Here is a 20779-nt window from a genome sequence, read left to right on the forward strand (position 1 = left end):
GCTTTTATGCAACCTGTGCAGATTGTACAATGTATGTATCACAATAAAATTTGGTAGGCAGATGGCAGCTTGTCATCAGAGATTTAGCCACGGATCAAATTTCAGTTCAGACTGTTTTAAAAACCAGTATCGAAATGATATTAAAATCTGAGTGTGCAGCCAAACCTATATGTAGCAGCTGTCGAAATCACTATTTAGAATTTATTGACATTCTGTATTTGATGTACTGCTGAAATTAAAACTGTGTGTTTAGTTGTACTTTAACATCAGTTTAAAATAAAACAAGACAGATCTAAAGATGGCCTACAGTTGAATATTGCAAATGTATCTTTTTTTATTTTTAAATTAGATGAAAATTAGATAAACTGCCTTTGTGTATCTTTTAATGCATTGAGGTTAGTGTTTGCAGGAGCCAAGGAATATGGTAAAAGCAGGATGTGATGCTATTCAGAAAATGGACAAACATTCTTGTGACAAGCAACAGATATTTACACACATACACAGTGGACCATGTTGTCTGTTTTTCTTCAAGCCGTTTTGATTGATACCATGCTTGTAGTTTGTGATGTACACTATTTGTCCATATTCCAGAGAATATATTTATAAACAAATCCTGTACCCTCTTGGGTTACATCAGAGCTGCATGTACCAAGTCTCCTTGATTCTGTGAGAGGTTTCTTTAGAACTTTTATTTAACTTTTCATGTCTAGAAGTTGTATCTAATAAAGCGAATTTACAAATCTACCTGACTTGGGAATTTGTTATGCCAGTGAAGGTGCAGATTCTGTAAAAGTGGAGGTACAGCATTTATGTGATTAATTTTTTGTGGTCAGCAGGGTTTAATGAATTTTGCATGATAAATTTTCAGTTTTGTGGACAGTCAAGACAATCGAGCAAGCACTCTAAACAGCACACTGCTCTGCCATGGCAGCAGCACATACCGTATTATGGTGAAAGGTAACTGGTCCACATTATGCCAGCGAATTCACTCACACTACAGTATTAGCGAAAGCGAAGAAAACTTTAATTTACAACAAAAAACCCCACCAAATTAATAAGTAAAAAAAAAATGCACTCTTTTGTCTTTGTGTTCAAGCTTCATGTCATGCAAACTAAGCAAAAATTTCCACTCATAGTATTTGATATACAAGTACCTCCATAATTGCTCTGTGGAGTCTTCCTGATTTTGATTGGTGAATGTCAGCAGCCCTGTTACATTTGTATACAACTCTTTTTTTTTTTGCCTCTGCATGTGACTTTTCACATCCAGCAGCTGCTGAGCTGTGTCGGACATTGACCACTAGATCGCAGTCATTGGTCACTGAGCATGTCAATGCAGGTGGCCACATAATATGGCGGGTATAAAGCATGTCATATAGAAGCACTTAAAATTTTACCAACAGCTACTACCTGATATTATACAAGCATTGACTATGTGGACACCAAGATCACTTACCTTTTGGTCTTTCTTTTTTTTTTTTTTTTTGGGGGGGGGGGGGCAAACTTTTAGTTTCTCTTTAATTTCTTGAGGCAATCTTGTCAATAGCCCTGCAGCTTTTTTTTTTTAATGCTTCTGTAAATGTTGTTTCACTTATCTTTTATCAGTGATATTTGGTATTTCTTATGAATAAGTCTTGGATAGAGATAATACTGATGTTTATCTATGTGAGACTCCCTCTCCATTTTGATTACCTATCCTTTGGTGATTTTTACCATCTAGGAGAGCAGAAGTAATTATAACAATAATCCATTATACTATTATCTGTGATGCATCTAGTTATTTATGGTATGTCTTATCAATATTACATTTCTGGAGAATGCATGTTTCATGATTCAGAGGCAGAATTAGCTAATGCTGATTTTGATGCAATGAATTAACAATGTACTTTCTCTTTCCCATTCATCTTTTACAGGTTGTAAAATTGAAGCAAGTTGAACACACGCTAAATGAGAAGAAGATTCTTCAGGCCATCTCCTTCCCATTCATTGTCAGCTTAGCATACCATTTCAAGGTAAGTTTCTCTTCCTGTCTTGCATAGATTTGCACATATCTCATCTCCACAGTAACTGTCTGTGTTGGATCATCGCCACACAAACTCCCCACAACATCCCAAGCTTCACTAGCCATGTCTGCTTTTTGTCCGCGAGCGCCGTACACACATTGTCTGTGGATCTTGCAGCTGAAGCGTAGTACCGTGTGTAGTAAGTGGTTTGCTTGCAGTGTGTGACTGTCTTACTCAATTGCATGGACGTCTCCCATACATATTCAGCAGGAAAGATAAGGCATAGCATTTGACACTGTGGCAGAAAATTGTGGTTGTGATGGTACGTCTTGAAGCAGGCAAGAATCCAGAGGGCTGAATCGTGATTGATTTTAAATTAGCACCTTCATAATGGGTAGAAGCAGTTTCAATCAGGAGTTGTATACAAAGGCTGTTAAAAGGCAAGTGGATGCCTAATGGCAATTAGATGGCATCATTTAAGGTTGATGGGTCAATATTCTTTTACCTCGGCCTGTCGCTAGGATTCATTTCCTGGAAATGCTCAAGATATGCCGACAAAATATGGAAATAACAATGTGTTGCTACACAGCTAGAACTTACTACCGGTAGTTTTGAGTGTCTGTGGAAAAGAATTCCACAGTGCATTTATTATTGAACAGTCATCATTTGACATTGTTACAGTGCAATTTTTTTTTTTTTTTTTTGTCAATCATTGTAATGGCCCCTTCATAATTGGGTGGGGTCAGTGAACTCACTTTTCTCCTGTATAAACAACGCTTTCGCTGTAACTGTGGCCCATGTGGATCCATATACTTCACCCAAACGCCAAAAAAAACCCAGTTTGTAGACCAGCCCATTAATGTTTGACCGCTACTTCAGATAGACACTAAATTTATAATCTTGCATAATTTGCAATGTGCATTTGTCATGTCAATATTGCCAAATAAAATTCATCAGAAACAGAAAACAGTTTTTTTTTTTTATGAGCAGTAGATATCCCATGCAAGTAGGACCTACTCTGTTTTTTAGGTAGTGAAATTTTAGGAAGATCAGAAGGAAGGAGAAAAAAAATAGATAACAGCGTGTGTGGTTGTCATCCCATTGGTGCTCTAGAGCAAACGTGAAAGGTATATAAGGTCAATCACATACCATCAAAGTCCAATCAAGGATCCCTTTTGTCCAAACCCACAGGGATGTTTCTCTGAACAAACAGCCTCAAGGCAGGTATAGAAAAGGAGTAATCGTGTGCACACGCACATGCACATGTGCACCCACACACACCCACCAATGCAAATGCACAGTTGTTCCAAAATGAAGACATTTCTCTTCAGTAATAATACTGCACTTCTGTGAGAGGGAGTGCACACAAATAGATGATTATAGAGTCATATTTTGTCAGTGTGCAAAGTTAACCCACTTATTCAGGGGATCGAACGTGCATCTATTTTTAGCATGGGGAGAAGGCATGGGATGCTTTCAGCAGCATGCTGACAAACAGCGGGGTTGCCCCCTATGCCCTCATGCCCCTGACCTTGTGTTTAGTTGCCACTGTGCAGTCTGATGCGCTGCTAAGTGTAGAAATGCAATTTTAACTGTCCTTTTTGCACTGGACTTACGTTATTTCACTGGCATGAAAAGCAGTTTAGACCATGCATGATCGTGGCACAAACTTGTGCTTGCATGTGTATAATTTAATGAAATTGATGTATAAGGCAGTAGAAAATAAACACTTCTTTAATAGTACTATATAGGTATTGTTTTTCCATTCCCCCCTTTTCTGAGTTTGCTGAGATGAAGGCAATTTTCTATTTTTCTGGGGTTGAGGTAGGGGGCTACCTTTGCTATCTTTTGTCCTTTGTTGCTCATTTATTTAAAAAAAAAAAAAAGTTCTATTAATTTTGAGAGACTGCTATTAGTGCTAAAATGAAGTGCAGTGATAAGCCTTGGATTTGATCTCTTTCCTCAAATACAGCCTATAGTACCACAAAGTAATTAGGAGGATTTGTTACCCTGAAAGATTTGTACGTCATCACTTTTTTAATCCTGAATGTGGTAAAAAGAATGCACGGAATCTGGAAGTTGAGAGCAGTCTTACAAGCTGTTGTTTTTAGTACTTTTTTGTCCCCGCCGAACGAGTTCGAGCAGGGGACTATGAAACGGGCTCCGTACGTGTGTGTGTCCGTCCGTGCGTCCGTCCGTGCGTCCGTCCGTGCGTCCGTCCGTGCGTCCGTCCGTGTGTGCGTCCGTGTGTGATCAAAATGTTCAAAATGCTACTCCTTCGCCATTTCTAACCCGATTTTGATTCTGTTTGCTTTATATGATAGCACTACATGGGAGCTTTGAAACTTCTACACAGAATTTCAATTGTGACCTTTGACCTTGACCTTTGACCTATATTGTACATTTTGCTTCAAAATGCTACTCCTTCGCCATTTCTTACCCGATTTTGATTCCGTTTGCTTTATATGATGGCACTAGGTGAGGGCTTCAAAATTTCTACACAGAATTTCGACCTGTGACTTCTTTGACCTTTGACCTTGATTTTTGACCTATATTGTACATTTTGCTTCAAAATGCTACTCCTTCGCCATTTGTAACCCGATTTCAATTCCGTTTGCTTTAAGTGATGGCACTAGGTGAGGGCTTCAAAACTTCTACACAGAACTTTGACCTTTGACTTCTTTGACCTTTGACCTTGATTTTTGACCTATATTGTACATTGCCTACAAAATGCTACTCCTTCGCCATTTCTAACCCGATTTTGATTCCGTTTGCTTTATATGATGGCACTAGGTGAGGGCTTCAAAACTTCTACACAGAATTTTGACCTTTGACTTCTTTGACCTTTGACCTTGATTTTTGACCTATATTGTACATTTTGCTACAAAATGCTACTCCTTTGCCATTTGTAACCCGATTTCAATTCCGTTTGCTTTAAGTGATGGCACTAGGTGAGGGCTTCAAAACTTCTACACAGAATTTTGACCTTTGACTTCTTTGACCTTTGACCTTGATTTTTTTTACCTATATTGTACATTGGCTACAAAATGCTACTCCTTCGCCATTTCTAACCCAATTTCGATTCCGTTTGCTTTATGTGATGGCACTAGGTGAGGGCTTCAAAACTTCTACATAGAATTTTGACCTTTGACTTCTTTGACCTTTGACCTTCATCTTTTTACCTATATTGTACATTTTGCTACTAAATGCTACTTCCGGCGGGGACATATATTACGCACCGCGTAATTTCTACTTTTCCTTGTTTTTTTTTTTTTTGAGGGGGGAGGGAGTAGGTAGGTGGGTGGGTCAAGAGTAGATTTTGGTTTCTTTCCAGCAAGATGTTATAAAAAATAAATTTTCCAAAATAAGTGGTATTGTCTGAATGAAACAAAAAAGCAACAAAGAATTGAGTTAGTCACCTGACAAAACAAAAGCAAAACACTCAAAATAACATAATGCCTATGGGATTACAGAATCTATAATGAGTAATTCCCAGCAAAGGGGTGGGGGTGGGAGAAGAATACTTGTTTACCATTAGGGCCTAAATACATAGGGCATGCATACATACATATATGGTTTAATTCCTTTTCTTGTGAGATCCTAAATTTTGACACTGCAGTGCTGGCTATCTAAACACGGTAATTATCAATTTATTTGATACACTGTACTAGAAAACTATTGTGCTTCAATATGTGACAACTTTGTGTGATTTCCGGGTCACTGGGGCAATAGCATTGTGACAGAGGGAGATGGGTGGGGGATTAAAAGACATGAATCTAGACAGTTATTTCATTATGGCTGCCAAATGTGGCCCGCTAATGAAACGTGCACACGAAAATGAAATGAATGTGGAATGGCAAGTGCCGCATTCGCGCTGCAACCCCAATCCCAGCAATGCCAGTCATACGGCTGTGTTTTTCTCTCACATGTGACAGATCAGCATGGCGTGCCAGAGAGCTAATGAATGTCTTTTCCATGCAGTCAGCCCCTGCATGCACAATGTGTAAATAATTGCCTGCTTGTCAAATACACTGAGGAATATGCCCAGTTTGTATGTACAGTGTCTCTTCTTATGAACAGGGACTGTATTGTTTTCTTGGGAGTACCATGTTTAGGTAGGTTCACGTAACATTTCTAGTCGTACAGATTAACAAGAAGTTTTAAACTTCAATGATTTGCCCGCAGTTTAGCACCCTGTAGACACACTTGAAAGTCAGTTATCTTAAAAAATGAGTTTATGATTAGAAACTCTCATAGTTTAGCACCCTGTAGACGCACTTGAAAGTTAGTTATCTTTAAAAATGAGTAGATGATTAGAAACTTCCACAAACAGAGGGTTTATGTTCCATCTACGAGCTGTGGGGGGTTGCCACTCCTAGTTCAGCATTTTGTAGACGTAATAAAACAAACTCTTACAGTTAATATATATCCATAACTGCTGCTATATTTTAAATGTATTTCTTCCAGTTGTGCTGTTTCATCATCGAGTGGGACTCTCGCTTGAAAGTTTAATCTGAAAGATTAGGTATCGTGTGGATGTGCATTGTAGTTTCAAACTACAAGCTCATCATCAGAGTTTATAAGTTTGAGTTAATCTTAGAGATTAGGAAGGCCTTGTGAACCTAACATTTGTCACTGTTGATGCAATATCAAGAATCCATTTTTTTCTCTCTCTCTGTTGAATTCCTACATATCATAAATCAAAATATTAAGATAAAACACTTTGTTGGATCCTTCATATAATGTAATACTTGTACACAGATATAGAGAATGGGCATTAATAGATAAGATTCTTGCTTTGCAAGATCAATCAATCTGCCAATATTTAATCAAATATTTATATAAATCCAATGTATAGATAATCTGCTTCATTGTTGTTGAATTTGCATCTTTGTTTTGGTAGAGAAGCAGACATATCTGATTGATTAAAAGCTGTGCATGTGTGCATCCATATCAATGACTATAAAGCAATGCATAACAATAAATGCACAGGAGAGATATTTCAGGGATTATGCATACTCCTACACTGTGTACGACTTTGCCATGAAGTTGCAGTCCACCTGCCCCCTTACAAGTCAAGCGGAGCGTATGAAATCACGTTTCCCCTCTCATAGTACCCCTGCAACATGGGAGCGAATGAATTTGTACAGAAACTCTCCGGCAACCCAATCCCTTGGCATCTGTCCTTGTCGCAATTCAAACGCACTGACGAGAACTGAAAAGCTGAAGAATGTGTGCATTCCATATTTGTGTATGTACGAACGTCAACAAATGGCTCTGCCCCTTGGTATTTACAGAAACAGTAAAAGGCAATGTAACCGATGAGCTTGACAGTTTCTGAATACTAATATACGTACCCTCATACAAAAGTCACCCCAATTCTGCAGGAGCCTCCCAGAGTACTTAAATATTTCTTCATGTCTTGACAAGAGAATATAAGAATTTCCTTGAATTGAAAATTATTTTTGCCTGTAGAGATGCATTCATTGTAACTTCTCTATCTGATCTTTCTTTTAGAAACTACCCAGTTTTGGTGTGGGAATGCTGGCAGCATTGCCAATGCAGCCAATGTGCAAGCATCCTGCATTTATCACTAATTACAGAGGACTCTTTGCATATGGCGCATGTACTAGTATTTTGTATTCATGTGTTCATTGCCATTGGTAGATTTGCTTGTGAAGTATTTTGTCATTTAAGATTAAAGTCAATCCATGCTGTACTTTTTTGCTAGGACTTACGAGCAAAAAAAGCATTTCCGCTGCCATTGCATAACACAAAGCCTGCATGTGCCATGCCTCTGGTATCATTACAATGCACAGAATATATATAAATTTACATTGTTCCCTGGTGAGAGAAAGAGAAAAGAACCAGCAGAAGATGATCAGAGCATATCCAATACCCAAAGCATATATTTAATAGCTCCTGATGAATATGTGCCTATTTGTCGTGTTTGTGTTCTGTGACCAACGCTTGTGACTTCAAGAGACCCTCCATTTCCCAGTACACTTGTCGGTCTTCCCTCCTCCACTTGTCGTGTTAAGGAACATTTGATATTGCCATACTGGCAAAGACCTACCCCGAAGCCAAAGCATTGCAATATTGTTGATACCGTTATCAAGAAGGGAATGCACTGTGCAACGTAAAACGATACCAGGCATTATGTATTCACTCACCAATGAGATGAACCTGCATTCAGTAGACATCCAGAAGTGATCATGTCTTCGGCGTCAAGCAGGATGTCCCAGGCTGAATCCTGTGTCAAATAATTTCTCTGTTCCTTTCATGTGTTGTGTCGTCAAGTCTATAAGAGTACACTTCTTTCCTCTGAAATGCATGTTGCAATCCCCAGAGTGTTGCCGAGGTAACCAGATCTTCATTTTGTGAAAGGTCACCATTTACTTTTTCTCAAATGTCCCAGAAATGTGCATTAATTCTACATAATTTCATGATGGAATACTTGCTTTCATAACACTGGTTTTTCATCAGTTCAGAATTCACATTTTAATATATTTTGTTCTGCCATATATCTGTAAACTTTGAGATTATGTTAACATATTGCGTAGTGTACTCTTGGGTGAAGAACTATACATCTTGTATCGCCACCCCCTTTCCAGGCTGGGGGAAAAATGGGGGGGGGGGGGGGTCCAGTAGTATAAACAGAATCTCAATCACCTGTTCAGATTTGGCTTTAATTATAATCCTTTCATCATCGGTCTGTATGCACAGTGATTTAAAGGCCTTGTCAGTTTTAAAATCATATGAAGTGGTATTATACATATTTTGAGGCAGTACCCCTTCCTTTGTTTTCATCTTCTGCCTTTTACTCCCCATTTCTCTGCCACTTTTTTGTCTCCCATACAGGATAACTCCAACCTGTACATGGTACTGGATTATATTCCCGGTGGCGAAATGTTCTCTCACTTACGGAGAATCGGTAGATTCAGGTAAGACATTCTGTGGGCGCTCGCCCCGGCCAGTGCGTCATGATATTTGACAGGCATCTGGTTTGGCTGTGTAGCCTGACTAGCAGGCTGCGTAGATGTTATGGCGAGGGAGGCATGCTAAAAGACAGCCCCCTGCATTATGCATGACCCACCAAGAAACGGGCACAAATCAACCATACGCGTTTTGGAGCATACAGCGTTTCGCCTCCTGCCTTGGTAATTGTCTAGTGTGTGCGGAATCATCATTTGGATTGGCATTGGTTTAACATGACTAGCGTGAAAACTGCATGGGGCACTCCTTTTTGTACCGAGTTCTCATTCAAGTCATGAACAAAGAATACAAAAGTTTATCCAGATGGATTATAAGCATATCCTTGTGTGATGTAGCATTGTGAAGGAAGATGAGTCAAGAACAAGTTCTGTAGAAAACGATGAATTAGGATTTTCAGATTCATATGTGACTGGTCATTTTGTATGCCTATTGTGTATTTTAGAATAAAGATGAAGTGTCTACAATGCATGAGTGTGTGTATGTGAGTTCATACATAAGGGAACCAAAACTAGAAGTATTAGTAAAATTGTTGTGTTGACATTGTATGAGAGCTATAGTTTGTTGTGATATTGCACAATTTGAGAGTGTTTTTGTGTCTTGTTCTTGTTTTTGTTCTTTTTTTCTTTTTTTTTTTTTGGGGGGGGGGATAGAATATTCAGCAGGAATAGGGGGGGGGGTGCCTATACATGCATGCCTACAGAGAAATCCAGTACCATACCATTGCCTCCATTTCCCGATTTCCTTGTATAAAAATGTGGCTGCGAGACTGCATGGTGTGCCGCCAAACTGATGAGAGTGTTCATGTCACATTCACCTGCAAAGTCTGCCTCAGTCGTCAGCATGAATTATGTCATGTGCCATATAGACATCAGCCTAACCAGACCCAATGAGGCAGGGCACTGCATCGCGGGCGTGAGCTTGTAAACATCATTTAGCGTGTGATCGTGTGATGGATGTGTTTTTGTCTCTGGGGATTTGATGTCACCAGTGTAGGTAGTAGGGGTTGATTCGGGTCATCATGGTTCCAAAAAAAAAGGGGAAAAAAAATCAAATAAAAAATGAACTTCACTGTCCATTGCAGTGGTCACCATAATGCCTTAAAAAAAAATTGTAAGAATATGCTTGTCTTTATTAAAGGTCTTTAGATTGGATCAGACTGAGGCTGCCATAGATATTACATAGATGTGGCCAATGCCATCCAACCTCAGAATTGTCACATACTATACAATCGCTCTCTGTTTGTTTCTCATTTGTAGTCATTGATATCTCATAAGGTTTGTTATTCATTTTCATGGATTCTTAAGAAATATCATACTGGGCAATAGCCATGGATTTGGAAATGCATGTGAAACTGGGTATTTGTTGTATGTTTGGAAATTAGGAGAAAAACTACCGTTTTTAAAATATGGCAAACAAGCACACTTGTGCACACACTGTACCTGTGTTAGAATAGTAGACTGATATTATATTTGTGGGTTGTTTTTTTTCTTATAAATGCATTCCCAAAGAAACGTAGTAGCCTGTTGTTACCTTTACTTCGATTGTTGGTGTTCACTGACTTGCATCAGTATTGAACGGGACGCCCACCACCAACTGATAACACAATTAGTGTTATGCCATAATTGGGCAGAAAGATTTCAAAGTCGGTCTCTAAACATACTCGCTTCGTTCAGTCACCTGTGACAAGAATTATTGAGACTACAGGTTGCACCAAAATTTGCTGCTTCAGTGTTTAGTTTTTTTTTTATGTTTTGTTTTTTCATATGTCTGTAGAGATGTAGGAGACAATGACAAATATTGCCCTTTTATTCAAAATCTAGGTACAGTACATGTACCTATCTGCAGTTTGATTGAAAGACGGACAGACTGCTATTTAAAATGCAAAAAAAAAAAAGGATCAAAATGACGCGTGCAATGAACTGATGTCACTTATATAGGCCTTGTAGGCCATCATAATGCTTACCAATTGTAATAGAAACTAAACTCCTACTTGACATTTTTGCATGTAAACATTTTTTTTTCATGAATTTGTGAATGGTGGATAACATTATCACAGACTTCATGCAGATGACTGCTGCTTCACATGTCAGACTCTACAGATAAGATCCTATTTGACTCATTGATGAAGGCAATGCAGATTGGAAATCCCCCCTCCCCTAAAATAAAGAAGCATAATATAGATCAGCTTTAAATATTCCCACATGCTGTCATCACACAGTTTGTCCACATCTTAGGAAGACACCAAGTTTCTTCTGTACTCTTATCCATGTTTTATTTTGTTTTCTTTTGTTTTGGTGTTTTGTTTTGTTTTGTTGTATTTTGTTTTTGTTTGTTTTGGGGGGTATTCCTTTTGTCTTCCTCTTCCTTTCCCTCAACCTACAATTTGTATGATCCCACTTCATACATGCACTTCCATTGCTGCTCTCCAATCATCCCCTGGCTTGTGAATGATGCCAAGCACACATATTCCCAGACTTTACAACGTATACACTTGTAGATTGATTAGCCAGAGCACAAATTATGGTGTTGAGTAGTTGGTTTACATGTTTTAGTGTATTGATGTGTGATTGCCAACTTTAAAATTACTCTCTGAAATTCTACAGGACTGTAAAGTAATGCATTGGGTGGAATATATACTGTATACTCAGTTTGTTCTACAGTGTATTATTTTTCGTCACTTTCACAAGCAGACTTATATTCACAAAATTAATAATTTGCAAAAATATTCCTTCCGGTTAACACAGATGTGCTAGATATCATTGTCAGAGGTTTGACATCACAAAATGTTCTCCTAAAAAAAAAGAAGGATGATACTTATTTGTCATTCTGACCCTATGGTTCATGAAATTTTGTACTCCAAAAATATATGCCACTGTAAGGGAAAAGGAGCCAATGCAATTATTGGTTTTGTCTATTGTCCATGGTGATGGGTTTTATTTCAAGTCAACCCACCTTTTGTTTTGTTTTGTTTTTTATTAGTATGTTTGTGTGTGTGTGTGTGTGTGTGACATATGCGAGAATGTGTGACATATGTCTGAATCATCAGTTGCATATGATATATGGTTGTGTTAACTTTGCATATTGTGTGAATAATTTTTCTAACGGGTATGCTAGAAGGATAGATGAATTGCCGATATACAGGGACAATATACTGCATCAAAAAGAGTTCGGCACACAGTGTTTTGTACAGACTGTTTAAAAGCTTTGGAAGGGGTACATCTGTCCTTATGGGTTTCTGCCTTCTCTGGAGGAAACTACTTTGGCATTATATCTTCTCGTATCATTCATGTGTAATCTTTTTAAGAGCATTTATGAGACCTGAATACTATCATAATGTTGTTGGTTGTATTGACATTTCAGGAATGCTTTGTATTTAAGCATCTATGAAGAAGCGTTCAAAGGTACACTGTTCACTGATGCCAGAACTCCTATAGTCACAATGTGGATGTGTGCCTTCACAATAGCAGTGTCTGAAGCTTCAGTGATTATGAATTTTACACCCACAATGTGGTTTACAAATTTATATGTGATGTTCACTGTGATTTTACCATAGGGACCCAAATATGTAGATGGGGATTTCAAGGAGTACCCATTTGTCTGTGCACACTGAACAGGGAGAGAGACCTAAAGTCATAGCAATACGCTGCACTTCAAAGATTCTGCTCTGCAGCCAATTTACATACCTACAATTGTACATACGAGATCTTGTTAAAAATAGAAAATGGTGTAAAACACAGAGGGGAAGAAAATAAGAACGAAATGTGTTAGCCCTTGATAAAAGCACGAATTACAGTCCTTCAGGAACGCATTCTGTATTTTCTTCAGTCTCCAGTAGTGAACAAATCGTGTTAGGATTTCTGTAATCTTTATCTCTCTTTGTTTTTAAATTGAAAGAAAGCCATCTGTGCTATATGGTACACACTTGTTGTGAATCAGCATTAGATATGCTATAGTTGCTTAAATTTTGATGTCTCTCAAGACAACAGTCGCCTTGCTTGATATTAAAGTGATTGTCATTGAAACTTGCCAATTGCACTCTTTTGCTGGCAAAGTAGAACTCTTCCTGTTTGTCATCCTACCCAAATTAAATAATTTGTGAAATATGAAGTAATTCTCATTTTGTTTGTATTTGAGTATTTCTGACACAACAAATACAAACAAAAAATTCACCGCAGTAATGCCAAGATACTGAGATATGAAGGTGTTAGCTGGCAGCAAAACAGTTGCAGAGCGTAGTGTCGTCTGTGCCACAGTCATTGCCTTCAGAGTGATGGTGTTGCTTTCCTTTTTTTTTTTTTTTTTTGAGGGGGGGGGGATGGAGTGGTGTGGTGGCAGCTCATAGGAGTTACTATTTGCTGATACTACACTTAACCTTTAGTCCCAATGTAGGATTGCAGCCATAAATAAAGTCTGTTAGGTGTGTATCTGGTGTGTCTGAAGACTGTATGCTCACAACGGCACAAAGGAGCGCCAGTGATAGATGGCGATCTGCGATGACCTTCAGGAACTTGCCAACTGTCATCGCGTGTTCTCCAGCCAACATTCCACGCTTGCCCGCCACCACGAGGGCAGCAGACATGCACTGCCCGCCTGGTGAGAGCGGATTTGTACAACTTCCCCATCTCACTGCTCGTTTAAGACTTCCCGGTTACTCATAAGAACCGAAATGTGAGTCTATTGTCTATGGAAGTGCATCCGTAATACAGTGCATAATTATATCATTCACCGATTCATTGGATTGGGCAAATGAGGCAAAGTGGTTATGTTGCATAAAAGTGACATATTTTCTTGTCCACAAAGTGTATAGAATAATACAGGTTTGTCACATCTTTTGAATCGTGGTGTGACTGAAATTGTCTCTTTCCTTTCACCACTAATGCACAAGATCGATTTACCAGTACGTCTGCCTGTTTCATAAGACTATAATGCAGGCTGCGAAAAGCAGCACATCGTGAATTCATGCCAATGTATTCTATCTCTGATGTGCCATCATGTCAGGGTTTTCAGAGCTGCAGATCTAATAATAGTGGATATTAACATATATTCACTCTGTTTTATTCAGTATTCTAAAAGCTTGATTCTTAATGAAAATTGCTCTTCTTGTACAAGGAGGTACATTTTGATGTGAAATTCAGGTTCAATTCATGCATAATGGTTATGCCAGCATTGTCTTGCCAACATTCTGCCATAATGGCTTACGCCGTAGGCTGCAGCACAGGAGAAGAATCAAGTGTTGGAGCGGAGCTGTCATGGCATTGCATCAAAACACAACTGCAGGATCCATTTCTTCCATCCCTTTGTGCAACACATGATGTCGCTGCTTTTTGGCAGCCTGTATAGTTTCAGACTGGCATTCATATCACTGCTGTGAATGGGATGAGGCTCCTTGTCATTCGCACATTTTGTAGATGTGGTAACCTGTGACCCTGTGTGATACCGTGAACAGTACCAAATAGAGTTCACACTTTAAAGGAGACCTCCGGATGATTTTCAAATTTTTACATTTGAACATATATAAATTAGTTATACTGGGTACAGAGTTTCAGGATTTATAATGATTGGGATGAAAAATAAGAATGTTTTCAAAGTTTATTACAAATTGCAATGAAGAAGGATGATGACATGGCAGCCTCACCATAAGAATGCATGAGATGTGGCTCAAGGAAGCAGCACAAAAGAAGAAGGCATGCATAGATTACACACAGGTGAGCTTGCAAGCATGCGGTATTGTTTGTAATGGAATGACACTGCTACATTTCTGAGATATGTGAGGCTCCTATGTCATCATCTTTGTTCAGCGTAATTTGTTTAAGGTTTTTGAAAGTACTGTTTCTCTGCTCAAGAACCACAATAAGTTCTACAAATCTATACATGAAGCTGTTGATTTATGTACTACATGATGTGAAATTATGAAAATCGTCCGGAATGCCACTTTATAGGAATGTCTGTCTCTTTCACAGATGTGTGCAAAGCACTGTGCACAGCAAGTGATTTGTTGAACACCTCACTTTGTTTGAAGCTGGGTATGAAATGGTTATTGGTAGAGAACAGAGTGACCAACAGGTCTTGTCATTATTGAGCAAATTGTTAACGTCAATGCAGTGCTCAACACATCAGATGAGATGGAAGAACATCCTTTGTTGCAAAATGTCAGTCACATTCAGCAGTGTAAAAGCATGATGTCATGTGCAGATCATTGTGAGCAAAAAAAAAAATTGATCTGGTTTGCAAGTGAAGGTTGTGCCTTTTCAGGGTATGCGTAGCTTCTTCCTTCTGACTAGGAAAAGATTCTCCACTGCTTCCCTATCTTCCTTTGCTGTGTAAATCAGTTCCCGGCTTCCAAATTCCTCTCATGTCTGCCAGAGTGTATTTTGTTGTTGTTGCGGGTTGTTGGTTTTTTTTTTTTTTTTTTTTTTTTTTTGGGGGGGGGGGGGGAGGGTAAAGATTGTATTCCTGTTTCATCGTCCTGCCAGCCAGTGTGAGATTTGTGAATTCTTCCCTGGCTCTATCATAAGTGGCTTGTCCTTGCCCTTGCCCTTCCAAACTCATGTGAGGCATCCCCTGCCTGGCGTGTCAGCCCATCTCGCTCCTCCTTGTGCCTCAACCCAGCCAGAGGAGTGGAGGAGAGACCAGACAAGCGGATGCATTCCTTTAAGCCATCTCGCCTCCCAATGGGATGGGACTCGCGGGGTCTCCTGATACACACTGTACACCGAATCATGGTGGATGATGATGGAATGTTATCGCACACTGATCCAAGGGCAGCACTCAGTTGACTGAACAGGCTAGTGAGTGATATTCTAATTACAACACGCTGAATCAAAAATAGATGTGGGTTCATGGATGGTATGTTGTGTGTGTGTGTGTGTGGGGGGGGGGGAGATTGGTAAAGGCATTGAGGGAAAAACATTTGTATTGCTTATGTGGCCCTTGCATATTCAGGAAGCACAGGTACTGTGGCTGGTATGCATTCACTTGCCATGTTGTCTTTTCCAGCAACAAGGATGACTGTAATGACATGATAGTGAGAGCATGCATTTCTGTTGCTGTATCTGAGAGGTGGTCAGCAGCCGTTTCTGTGGATCTGGGAATGTCCTGTGATGATGAAGTGTTTTATTGGTGGTAGCATAACAAACCACTTTCAGGCCCACTGTTAAACCAAAGAACACAATGCCACACAGTATTAGAGGAAGAGATGTGTAATTAACAAAATATTGATCGTTTTGATTGTTGGTGATTTATTATACCCTTCTGTAGACCCAGACAGCTGTATGAGGGACTAATATCTATGGACTACTGTAACAATACAAATCATATGTCAAATTCTGTGTGGACCTTGACCCTTGAATGAAGTTCAAGGAAAGTATAGAGGGAGTTGTTGTAGTATAAGGTACATGTACATCAGATATTGAATGAGTTTACAGGACATGGGACAGCCAAGTCTATCAGGGTCTGGCTAAATATAGTGATGAGGGAGTGGGTGCTGAATGGGTGCATCATCATGAATTAGGTCATTGTGACAATGAAGCCAATACAATGGTTGTGATATTACTATTTCATAGTGCTCTTCTGAGCAGTGCATCCTTTGTGCAGAAAAAGGGAAAACATTCCTCGTCAGGACGTGCGCTATCTCTCTCCCCCTTGCCTTTCCCTCCTACGTGAAGCGGTTGTGGTTATGTGCCGTAAGCCTGGAATTTGCAACCCCCTCCAAACACTTGGGCACTGACTCTGGAAAAGGTGTACAACCATATGCTTACATCATTGCCACAGGGGGGAAAAAAAAGACATTGATGAGGAGGCATATGTAGTATGTCAGTTGAAGTTGAGAAAGACATGTGCGCATAGCACGTCATTGGTGATCTGACGATAGGACCAATCATTTGTTATAGTCAATACCTTGAGATTAATCCCAGTGGGCCGATTGTGCAGCATTTGTTGTGTTAGCTGATGGCCTTGCAAAATCTTTATTAGGCGCTAGGCGCAAAGCAATACAGCAATGAAAACTGTACATGCTATTATGGGAATGTGTGTGTGTGTGTAGTTATGTATCATGTGTTTGTGTATCATGTGTGTATGTATGTATGTATGTTTGCAAAGGTGCCAGCTGTGTGCTTTGAATTTTTTATTTCTAATGGGTAATTATTTTGAAATTTTATTTTTCAGTTGATTAGATGGCCTCTCTGATCAATATCCTAGTTTTACAAGTTGTACAAGCATACAAATTGTAGTACAAAAATATGACAGACTCATTGTGCAAGTCATACTTTTGTTTCCAAGAGGTACTTAACTAATCATCAGTCACTCAAAAGAATGTGAACTCAAAAAGAGTAGCACTTTGTTTGGATTAAAAATTCCAGTTCAGAGTGACAGTTTTGTTTTACAAAGGCAAGCAGGTTGAATACTTCTTGGCACACCTCCTGCGCCATTCACAGATCTTGCCACAGCCTTGTGCCTTTGAATATGTGGGATGCGAGTGCAGGTTTATGCAAACTCAATGCCAGTGCTGCCGCGTGTGGCTGAAAATGTAGGCATTTAGTGTGCAGTCAAGGGTAACTGTGCATGCATGCAAATGTGATCAACAGATGGTCAGTGCATTAGGATGATACATCCAGTATGCGCTGTCATTCGTTATTACGATCAGGCATATTTTGGGAAGGGGCTTGTAGTGGGGGTTTGTCGTGAATGAAGACTCGAAGGACAGAACATAGAAATCAAGTGTACCTCTTGATGTACAAGTTGGTCTTTTTGATATGTGCATGCTTTTCATGGAATACCAGAAGCCCTGATTATCACGGCTTTAAGAAATATTCATTTATATTACATATGAGTATATTTTAAAATATTTGGAATAGGAAACCATTGAATAGGCACCAGTTAAAAAATGTACAAGGTTAGAATTTTAAGGCATTGAAATTTGTATGTGACAGTACACAAAGCAGAGGATGCTTCAAGCAATGACCACCCTCCCATTCAATAGATATATAAACAAATTGGAAATGTAAAATTTATATAAAAATAGATAGAAAATAAATGGAGTAGATATAAAGTGTACCTGAGCTTCCATTCAGATATTTTTATTGTGTTTGTTTAGTTAGATAATGCAATACATAGTTTTATTGATTCTTCTTTTATAATGTGGGCATATGCAAGACAGTACCATACTTGCCAACTAGTAAGATTTTATCAGATTCAGTAAGATTTTTTACGTTAAAAATAGCAAAATCAGATTTTCTGTCAGAGAAATCAGATTTCTAAGAAATATTTAGATATACCTTTCATGTGTATTTTCTGAAGATTTGACCGAAAGTAAGATTTTTAACTTCAGTTTGCATATAAAATAAGATTTTTGCAATCCGCGAGTATTAAAGATATTTCATCTTGAAATGTTGGCAGGTATGCAGTACAATGCCTGTAATGTAATGTCTGTGACATCATAGTCGTGATGAACACAGTTCATATTTTGCCTCTTGCATTGGATGAAAAGGAAGTACGCTCAGGATATCAGCTCAGCATGTATTAGGAAAGTCCCTAAAGAGCAATTGATTTTCATATCTTTTACCCTCTCCCTTTTCATACCTCTGAAATCGTAACTTCCGTGAGAATGCCTAATCCGCCAGAGTATGGGATGGACAAAGATTGGTACTCACTGCATAGACTGTATTGTATTATAAAACTACATTAAAAATGCAGGTGATGGCTCTTCCCATTCTGTTCATGGTCTTTAATACCTAACACCCATTGCCATGGAATTTGATGATGACGTCAAATAGAAGAGGGTTGTGGCATTCAGCAAAGTTTAAAAAAAAAGAGGAGATTTAAGGAATGTCCCCTGTGCTAAACTTGTTGGTTGATATGAGCTGAAATTCTGTACATTACTAGATGGAGAGGGTGCACTAATCAGGGTTATCCCCATAATGTTAGATTTTGTCCCAGTAGAGAAAGTTGTTTTTTACTGATAGCTGTCATTAAAGATCAGCAAATATTAGATGAGCAGATATTAAGTGAAAATCTGAACAGAATTCATCATAATGATGAAGAGGCTCTGACTGCAGTGCATATTACTTGGATCATTTCCTTGGACTTAAATTTACAAGCCATCAAAAAGTTGTCCCAACTGTAACATCTCTGTTGAAATGCTTTGCTGGTTCATTGCCTCTTTTAATAGTTTGTGTACCCCGTTTGGAAATGTTACAAAATTTTGCAAATCAGTAGTTGAAGAATATTGCCTCCCAACATTATGTATTTAATCTTTATACAGTGATACATCTCAGTGTTTTTAAAGAAGAAATAAAAAACTAACCCCCATGTCACTTGAAAATATGCTCCTCTTTTCTACTGAGAATAGCTGTTGGAATATTTACGGGGTTAGAATAAATTCATTGGAAATCTGTAGTTATTTATTCCCCTCCATCATAAAGAGGTTTCAGTTTTATTTTTCTGGGAGAAGGTCTGAATTTATACCTACCCATACGATATACCAGCCTGTAAAGGAATCTAATTTTCAGGGTTGCAGAAGGGACACACAGACTTTAATAATCACTGTCAATATCAGTGAGAATTTCCTCTCCATTGATTGTTGTTTTTTTTTTTTTTTTTACCTTTCTCTATTTAAAAGTGGTCATTGTATTCATTTCCCTGTCAGTATGTCGACTACACAGTAAAATTTAAAGTAGGAATTCATGATTAAAATTCATACAGAATTTGCTCGGCCAGAAATCAACTCCTGCTTTAAAGCAGACTGGCGATAAAACAAATAAATGTGTATATTCCACTCCATGTTCGATATTTTTGTATTCAGAGCATTTTGTTATTCATACAAAATCGATATGGTCGTAATGGCCATGGGCGAGTTTGCTGGCAAAGTTAAACTGTGGAAGGGTTCGATAACAAGTAGCATAGCATTTAACTTTTGCTGTCCATCTGCCCACATTGCTGCTATTAAAATCAAATTTGTCATGATTATTTCAGGCAGGTTTCACTAGCATGCCAGATTTTCTTTATCTTTTACTTTTCTCTCCTTTTTCTTCCATTTTAGTTTTACACATTGTATATGTTTGTACATGCCAATCAGATTATAGTATACTGCCCTAGCTCTTTTCATTGTTAGTGATGAAGAAACCTTTCAAGATAGAGTACCAAATTGCATTTTGGAATTAACAGAGCTAAGACTTTAGATGTGTATTTGAACAGCTTTTCACAATTAGTAGAATAGTCTCAGCAGTTGATAGGCATCTGAATTCATTTTCATTTGTAATGAGGAGGATTTACCATAGGAAGGAAAATTATAAATTGAAAGAGATTTTAGAAGCTACAGAGAACTGTGAAAATTGAAGAATATCTCATATCCATCGGAAAGAAATGAGTCATCTGCAGTGGTGACTTTTGTGGCTGAAAGAAGCTGTCTATAGACATATAGATTACTTGTATGAGTGTTTTATCTTGAGCTGGACACATTGTATGCTCTAGAATACAATGTTGGTGTCAATCATTTTATGTACTTTCAATGAAATATTTGAATACTCTTGTAACTCTGACAAAGCATACATATGCAGTGTACCAAAAGCATTGTTATTTACACATTAGCTAAAACTTAAGGCAAAAGCCTTTATGAAGATTTTAGGTTTTTTCTTGCTTTCTTGCACAAAGCAAATGTTGAGTTGATCCCAAGATAATCCATTCATTTTCTTGTGACCCAGATTTTGTACTCTACTGTTATCCCTAAGAATCAGTTTGGGTCATTTACTTGTTCTCTAGCTTGCCGTTTATTTTGATATCTTCAT

General features: G+C 38.4%; 1 protein-coding gene across 2 annotated transcripts in view; it reads left to right on the forward strand.

Annotated features, from left to right (window-relative positions):
- Nucleotides 1-20779, forward strand: part of LOC140237242 (cAMP-dependent protein kinase catalytic subunit beta-like) — a 151905-nt gene that overhangs the window by 107540 nt on the left and 23586 nt on the right. For both annotated transcript variants that reach the window (XM_072317186.1, XM_072317187.1), the window contains 2 exons: nt 1914-2012; nt 8865-8947. In XM_072317186.1, coding sequence (XP_072173287.1) covers nt 1914-2012; nt 8865-8947 — 182 coding nt within the window. The remainder of the gene's footprint in view (nt 1-1913; nt 2013-8864; nt 8948-20779) is intronic.

The sequence above is a fragment of the Diadema setosum genome, chromosome 13, assembly GCF_964275005.1.
Source record: "Diadema setosum chromosome 13, eeDiaSeto1, whole genome shotgun sequence".
NCBI lineage: Eukaryota > Metazoa > Echinodermata > Echinoidea > Diadematoida > Diadematidae > Diadema > Diadema setosum.